Below are 7,931 nucleotides of genomic sequence, written 5' to 3' on the forward strand. Positions count from 1 at the left end.
GGCCGGGAGGGCTGTGCCGAGCTGCCCACGCAGTTTATAAAAGCACCACGCAGGGCCCGTCCCGCTTTCCCTCTGTCCCGCCGCTCGTCCTTCCGTCCGTGCAGCGGTCGGGGCGAAGATGTTGCGCTTGGTGGGCCGTGCCGCGCGCTGCTGGGGGGCCAGGTGGGCACCACCAGGGCCAGAACAGGCACCCCGGGGGGCCCAGCACCCCGTGGCCTTGCAAAGGGCATGGTGAGCATCCACATGGATCGGGCGGGCAGGACACGTAGCCAGGGCAGGGGTGGGGAGCTGTCTGAGCTCTTAAACCTTGCTGGGGAAGGGGATCCTCTCCCTCCTCCCTGGCAGCGCTGCCAGGCACAGGGAACTAGTAGGGATTTGGGGTGCTCCCAACCTGGGCTGCTCGCTGGTGGCATCTCCCCAGGACCACCCCCGTGTTCCCAATGCTCGGGGCTACCACGGGACTGCCACCACTCCCTCTGCCCCACAGCCTCTCCAGTGCTGCCGGGACGGGTGCCTGGCCCAAGGATGTGGGCATCCTCGCACTGGAGGTGTACTTCCCTGCCCAGTACGTGGAGCAGGAGGAGCTGGAGCGATATGATGGTGTGGAGGCTGGCAAGTACACGCGGGGCTTGGGCCAGAAGCAGATGGGCTTCTGTGCTGCCCATGAGGACATCAACTCCCTGTGCCTGACGGTGGTGCAGCGGCTGGTGGAGCGTGGGCGCCTCTCCTGGGATGCCATCGGCCGCCTGGAGGTGGGCACCGAGACCGTCATTGACAAGTCCAAGGCTGTCAAGACTGTCCTCATGCAACTGTTCCGTGACTCGGGCAACACTGACGTGGAAGGCATCGACACCACCAACGCCTGCTATGGGGGCACGGCCTCGCTCTTCAACGCGGCTGCCTGGGTGGAGTCCAGTGCCTGGGATGGTGAGTGCAGGCAGGGACTGTGGCATGGGGCTGGATGCTGGGTGGGTGCCATGGAATAGGGGGAGGAGGCAGGAGGGGGCCTGAAACCCATAGATACTCTGGCAGGCTTCAAAGGAAGCTGCTGCCCCTCCAGGCTCTCCATCACCCCCGTTTCTTGCTTACCTTGGCTGTGACACCTGGCATCATGGAAATGGGAATACACGAGGGCAATGGTGTCGAGGCTTCCGCCTGTCGATGGCCCTGCCAGTCCCTGTCTCCTCCCCAGGTCGTTACGCCGTGGTGGTGTGTGGGGACATTGCCGTCTACGCCACGGGGAACGCGCGGCCCACGGGAGGTGCCGGTGCCATCGCCATGCTGGTGGGACCCAATGCCCCACTGGTGCTGGAGAGAGGTCAGTGTGTCTTGAGACCCTGGGGATGGCAAGCTGATGAGTGCTGTCCCCAGAGGTCATGCATTCATGTCCCAGGCCTGGGCAGAGCTGCTCAGCTCCAGCAGCACTGGATCTGCCAGACCCTGCTGGGTACTCCAGGATGCCTGGCTAGCCACATCCCTGTGGGAGGCTGGTGGATGTCAGAACTGGCACAGCAGGCAGCACCCCTGGGTGCTTCTGATTGGGCTCCCTGATGGCGGGCTCTCCCTGTGCCCCCAGGCCTGCGGGGAACCCACATGGAGCATGCCTATGACTTCTACAAGCCGGACCTGTCCTCCGAGTACCCGGTGGTGGATGGGCAGCTCTCCATCCAGTGCTACCTGCGGGCGCTGGACCGCTGCTACGCCGTGTACCGACGGAAGGCGGAGAGCCAGTGGCAGCAGGGTAAGTGGCAGCACCCCTAAGGTGCCCATCCCATCCCCCTGGATGCTGATGGACCCATGTTGCCTTCCAGCCGGCATCCAGAGGCCCTTCACCCTCGATGACTTCAAGTACATCATCTTCCACACACCCTTCTGCAAGCTGGTGCAGAAGTCTGTGGGGCGACTGCTGCTGAATGATTTCTTGGCCTCCCCCAACCCTGACACAGCCTCCGGTCTCTACAAGGGGCTGCAGTCTTTTCGGTGGGTCCCTGTGCCGTGTCCCCCACCCCTCAGCCCAGGCAGGGATGTGCCAGTGCAAGGTTTGAGCCAGCCTCTCTCTGGGTAGTGGTTTAAAGCTGGAGGACACCTACACCAGCAAGGATGTGGAAAAGGCATTCCAGACAGCCAGCCAGGACATATTCAACCAGAAGACCAAGCCCTCCCTGCTCCTCTCCTCCCGCAACGGCAACATGTACACACCATCCATGTATGGCTGCCTGGCCTCCCTCCTGTCACAGTAAGTCCCCCAAAATGCTGGCTCAGGGGAGGGAGGAGGTCATTTTGGAAGGGCGGGCAGACCCTGGCTGGCTGGAGGGGGAGGTGCCAGCACTCATATTCCCCCCTTCTCAGCAGAGACCTGACAATTTCAGTGCACACAACCCCCAGCATGGATGCATCCCACTCCGTGCCATCTCCCTGCCAGCCTTTTCATCCCAGCTTGCTGGAGCTGGGCCAGTACATAAAGCCCTTCTGTCATTGCCAGGAGGATGAAAACCCCGTTGTCATGACCTGCAGAATGAGTGACCCCACGGGAAGGGAGCCATGGGAACAGACAGGCCCTGGGGGGAACAAAAGCCTAGTCCCTGGCACCACTGCACTCCAGGGCCACACTCCCTTGGAAATGTGGCCCTGAGACACAAGGACCCCCCTGTCTGGGAAGGAGGCAGCCCCCTACACTATCCCCTCACGCCAATCTCCTCTAACCCTTCTAACCCCCTGCTCCAGGTCCTCAGCCAAGGACCTGGCTGGCTCCCGCATTGGTGCCTTCTCCTATGGCTCGGGACTGGCTGCCAGCATGTTCTCCTTCCGTGTCTCACAGGATGCAGCCCCAGGTGAGCCCCAGGGGAGGGAAGGACTGGGAAGGGAGGGTGGTGTGGGGCTGTGGGGCCCAGGGCTGCCAGTAGTGCCATCTGACTCGTGGGGTGCCCGTTGCCAGGCTCGCCCCTGGACAAGCTGGTCTCCAGCCTGGCTGACCTGCCGGCTCGCCTGGACGCTCGCAAGCGGGTGGCCCCACAGGACTTTGCGGAGATCATGAAGCGACGGGAGGAAACCCACCATTTGGGTGAGTGGGGCTGGGGGGATGTGACACCCCCCCACTGGGACCCCATGACATCCCTGAGCATCACTGCCCTCTCCCTGCAGCCGACCACGCTCCCCACGGCTCTCAGGCAGATCTCTTCCCCGGAACCTGGTACCTGACGCGCGTGGATTCCAAGTACCGCCGCGAATATGCCAGGAAGCCCATCTAGAGGGGACTGGAGGGGTGAGCCCTAGGATGGGGGATGCTCTTTTTACCACTGTCATCCCTGCTCATCTCCAAATCCGGGGCTGCCTTCTGTGGGAAACGTCAGCTTGGACGACTGGGGAATGTCCAGTGGTGCCTCGGGCCCCAGAGCTGGTGGAGGCTGCGGCTCTTCTGCAAACACCTGGGCAGTGCAGGGGAATAAAGGTGTGGATAGGAGGGGGCAGCAGCTCGGCTCTAGCTCCTGATCTTGAGTGGTCTCCTCCCACCCCTGGACACTCCTCTTAAAAACTGTGGATCTGGATCGCAGCCCCTTACAGGATTTATCCCACGGGCACCCAGCATTGGCCACCTGCCCCATTAGACATGTGGCTCAATAACCCCCATTATCCCAGGATGGGAGTGGGCCCTGACATTTTGGGGGAGCCAAGTAAAACCCAGCCTCCCAGTCTCCAGATTGGGGGTGGTAAGAATCCATTTTCCCTGTGAGGTCACTAAAGTAAAACATCCTCATGGCAAACCCCAGGGGCAGGAGGGGGCAGGCGACGCAGGGGCTCACGGGAGGGCTCATCCCTCTTCCAGCACTGCTCTCTGGGCCACGTCCTGGCACGGGACTATGGCCAGATGGGACCTCTGCAGTGGCAGAGACCTTTGCACCCTTCAGCAAACAGCAGCAGGGTTGGGGAGTGGTGAGGGCAGGAGGGAGGGGATTTGGAGTTGAGGACAAGGGACCACACAGACAATGTATCACATGCTCTCTCCTTCTAGACCCTTTATTGAGTGTGGGGCCACCCTAAACTCAGTGTGGGAGTCAAGGACAGCTGGCTCCAATGCTTCCCCCGCTGGGGGAGGGTCCAGGTGCTTCGGCCATGGGGAGAGTCCTTGTTGACAGTTGGGGTCTATAGCAGGTGGAGCTGGAAGATTTCTGTGACATGTGGCTTCAGCTCGCTGAGGTTGGACAGGGGGGCTGAGAGCCCCACGATGCTCCACTGCTCCCCTCCCACTGTGCTGGAGCTGTGGTAGGACTGGAGCTGGACCCCCATCTTGCCCAGAAGCCCTGGGGAGGAGGAGAGGGGTTAGGGACCACAGGCTGCCCCACAACCCAGCAGGGAGCTGAGCTCTGCTCACCCCAACACCCCTCAATGGTCCTTTCTTCCCCCACCCCAAGTCCTTTGCTCCACATCACCCAACCCCCTGCCCAAGCCCCCCATCCATCTCTCCTGTCCTTGCTGTTGTAGGGGCTCAGCCCTGGTTCAGATGCAGGGCCCCCCCAGGCTGCTCCCCTGCTCAGGGCTGGTGCAGGGAGCTCACCCGTCAGCGTGGCCAGAGCAGTGGGATCGGAAGCTTTGGCTCTGTAGATGAGGAGAGGGCCAGACAGTGGGGCCGGCTGCTTGAAGGTGGCCCCGTTGATCTCCCGCAGCACCGGGGTGCTGCCCTGTACCGTCCCTGTCACCCGGTGCGGGGTGCCCTGCAGGGACACCTGCACCAAGCCAGTGCTGCTGTCGGGCTCGGGGGCCACGTCGCTGTGGGTGGTTGTGACCTGTCAGAGACATGTGGCTGTTCAGTGCCCAGGTCCTGCCTGTGGCAGGGTATGGGGAAGGGATGTCCTCAGAGGCACACCAGGGAATGTCCCTCAGCCTGAGTGCTGCATTAGCAGCCTTGTAGGCTGTCCCCAGGCTCATGCCACTTGGTGAGGAAGGGCAGGGTCTGGATGCACCAGGCTGACTGTGCAGAGGCCGAGTGTCCACGCACCTTCAGCCCAGCCTCCTGGGCCAGCAGCATGGCATTCACCAGGGTCACCTCCTTCTGTGTCCCTCCAGCCAGCATGCCCGCGGCCACGGCAGGTGTCAGGTAGCTCCCGGCCTCCCGCAGGGGTGTCCCTGGGGTGCAGGGAAGTGGCAGGTGTGGATGGGCCAGCAGCAGAGAGGTCAGCCCCGCACTGGAGCAGCCAGCCTGGAGCTGGTCCTTCCACCACCCAATCCATCCACCCGTCCCTACTCCCATCCTCCCACCCATCCATCCCCACACCCCCCTGTGCTCAAATCCCACCCTCAACCAACCTCCTGTCCATCCTCTCTCCTGGCTGCCCTCCCACCCATCCAGGCCAGAGGTCCCTGCACACCCTTCCTGCCTGGCTCACCTAGGGTGCAGACCTGCATGCTGCCCTGCACTTGCTTGCCCACCGTGTGCAGCACCGTGCCCAGGGCCCGGGCCAGGGCAATCCAGGGCTTGGTCTGGGGTGCAAAAGCCTTGCTGAGAGCCTGCGCATTAACCTGGGAGGGAGAGCACGGTGAGCAGTGAGAACCTGCCAGTGAGTGCCCTGGGTTGCTCCCAGTGCACCCATGTGTTACAGACGGGGAAACTGAAGCACAGAGGTGAGGTGCCCAGTGGGGGGACTCACTACACCAGTCAGCCCCTTCCCCGTGGCCATATCCACGATCTGCATGGCGATTTCCTTGCCGCAGCGGCTCTGTGCCTCCCGTGTGCTAGCACCCAGGTGTGGGCAGGAGATGACATTGGGGTGGTTCACCAGGTCACGGTCCTTTGGAGGCTCCTGCAGACACAGTTCCATCCTGCCATCAGCCCCCAGCACCCATCTGGGAACTCAGAGTGGGGGGCATTTACCCTCCTTCCTTTACAAGGAGGGAAGCTGAGGAGGGCTGTGCCTGGTCCCAGTCCCGCAGGGTTTGCTGGGCTGCCTTGGCCTGCCTTGGGCAGAGTTAAGGTGATGCTGAGACAAAGCAAAACTCGGGAGGTTCCCACAGCCCAACTCACCTGTGTGAAGACGTCCAGGGCAGCCCCGCCACACTGCCCCGACTGCAGCGCCCGCAGCAGCGCACCCTCATCCACGATGCCACCGCGGGCACAGTTCACCACCTGCACACCACGGCGGCACTTGGCGAAGGTGCTGTCATTCAGGAGCCCTGTGAAGAGAGGGCTGTGAGCAGCAGGGGTCTGCCCTAACTCTCCCCAAATGAGCCCTGTGAAGAGAGGGCTGTGAGCAGCAGGGGTCTGCCCTAACTCTCCCCAAATGTCCCTGCTCCGGTGCTCACTCCATACCCGTGGTGGAGGGCAGCAGTGGCGTGTGCACTGTGATGAAGTCGCAGCGGGGCCAGATCTGATCCAGCGGCAGCTGCTCCACGCCAAAGGTGGCTGAGACTTCGGGGGTGATGATGGGGTCATAGCCTATGGTCTGAGGCAGAGCAAGCACTCACTCCTGCAGCCTGGCACGGTGGCTTTGGCTGAGCCAGGGGGGTCCACTATCCCCATCACTCCTCCTGGCCCCTTTCCTTACCTTCATGCCGAAAGCCTGCATGCGGGTGGCCACCTCCCTGCCGATGCGTCCCAGCCCCAGCACAGCCAGTGTCTTCCCATTCAGCTCCATGCCCATGTACTAGGGTGCACAGTGGACCATAAGTGAGCACACCCCACATGGCCACCCACCACCCAGAGGCGCTTCACCTGCCTCCTACCTTCTTACGGTCCCACTTGCCCTCCTTCATGGAGGCAGCTGCCTGTGGGATCTGCCTATAAAGGAGGCTGTGGTCAGCATGGGGCAGGGGGCTGCAGGGTGCATGTCTGTGCCCCCCTCCTGCCCTGCACTCACCTGGCCAAGCACATGATCATCCCACAGGTGAGCTCCGCAGCGCTGAGGCTGTTCCCAGTGGGTGTGCTGGGAATGGAGAGTGGTGTTACTTGTGCGTGTGACCCGGGCTGACAGGGTCTGCACACCGTGAAGGTGGAGATATGCAGAGTGGTGCTAGGGATGCCATGGGTGGGGATGGCACCCTACTGAAGCTTCCCCTGCCTCCCCATGAGCACAGGCAGGGATGTCCCCGCACTCCTGCTCTTACTTCATGACCAGGACACCCTTCCTGGTGGCTGCTTCCACGTCCACGTTGTCCACACCAGTGCCTGCTCTGCCCACCACCTGCAGCCTCTCAGCTGCCTCCAGCACCTCAGCCGTGACTTTGGTGGCCGAGCGGACGATGAGTCCATCGCAGTCCTAAGGAGTGACAGATACGGTGAGTGGGACCAGGGCCAGAATCCGCCGAGCGAAACTGGCCGGACTCTTGCATCAGACGGGAGGCGGGGACCAGTCGAGGGGGTCCGCTGCCACCCGGGACCGGCCCGCTGCGCCCACCCACCCATGCACTCACCCACCCACGGGTGGGTGCAGCCCTGCCTCACCCGGATTTCCCGTAACAGCTCTTCCTTGCTCAGCCCGGGCTTCTCCTGCACCCGGAGCCCGCCGGCCTCCAGGATCTCCCGGCAGCAGGGGTCCAGGCTTTCGCTGATCAGCACTTTCTGCAGCTTCCCCAGCGCCATGGCGCGACCGGCCAGGACGGGACGGGACGGGGGTGCCGGCTCTCTCCGCACTCCGCCGAGAGGCTTCTGCTGCCCCTCCGCCGGGCTAAAAGAGCTGCGAGCGGTGCACGTTTTTCGGGCTCATTGGGTCCCGTGTCCATAATCCCACCTCTTTCCCTTCCCCTCCCCGCCCCAGCCCGCCCGGGCCCCCCCTCATCCCTCCCGCCCCCGAGGGGAGGGAGGGAGGAGGCGGAGGGTGTCAGGGCCGGCAAGGGGCCGGGCCCCCCAGCAGCCCCAGAGCGAGGGGAGGGTGTGCCCCAGCAGGACCCCGTAGGTCGGGGAGCCACGAAGCCGGGGGGAGTGGGGGGTAGGGTGTCCCGAC

At 63.2% G+C, this 7,931-nt stretch overlaps 2 protein-coding genes across 2 annotated transcripts; one reads left to right on the forward strand and one right to left on the reverse strand.

The window, feature by feature from the left end:
• The first annotated feature begins 54 nt into the window (after positions 1–54).
• HMGCS2 (3-hydroxy-3-methylglutaryl-CoA synthase 2) lies at positions 55–3,474 on the forward strand. The gene is made up of 9 exons (XM_027734891.2): positions 55–231; positions 488–927; positions 1,193–1,318; positions 1,577–1,741; positions 1,812–1,980; positions 2,066–2,236; positions 2,725–2,831; positions 2,936–3,061; positions 3,142–3,474. The coding sequence occupies exons 1-9, from the start codon at positions 119–121 to the stop codon at positions 3,246–3,248; spliced, it is 1,524 nt and encodes a 507-aa protein (XP_027590692.2). The 5' UTR covers positions 55–118; the 3' UTR covers positions 3,249–3,474.
• Positions 3,475–3,988: 514 nt separating this feature from the next.
• On the reverse strand, positions 3,989–7,648 carry PHGDH (phosphoglycerate dehydrogenase). Its single transcript, XM_027734890.2, has 12 exons — positions 7,433–7,648; positions 7,096–7,247; positions 6,849–6,914; positions 6,715–6,769; positions 6,537–6,635; positions 6,302–6,434; positions 6,017–6,165; positions 5,643–5,795; positions 5,382–5,514; positions 4,994–5,121; positions 4,553–4,781; positions 3,989–4,298 (listed from the first exon to the last, which is right to left on the reverse strand). The coding sequence occupies exons 1-12, from the start codon at positions 7,568–7,570 to the stop codon at positions 4,141–4,143; spliced, it is 1,593 nt and encodes a 530-aa protein (XP_027590691.1). The 5' UTR covers positions 7,571–7,648; the 3' UTR covers positions 3,989–4,140.
• Positions 7,649–7,931: the final 283 nt, after the last annotated feature.

The sequence above is a fragment of the Pipra filicauda genome, unplaced genomic scaffold, assembly GCF_003945595.2.
Source record: "Pipra filicauda isolate LSUMZ 115617 unplaced genomic scaffold, ASM394559v2 scaffold396_size653610_pilon, whole genome shotgun sequence".
NCBI lineage: Eukaryota > Metazoa > Chordata > Aves > Passeriformes > Pipridae > Pipra > Pipra filicauda.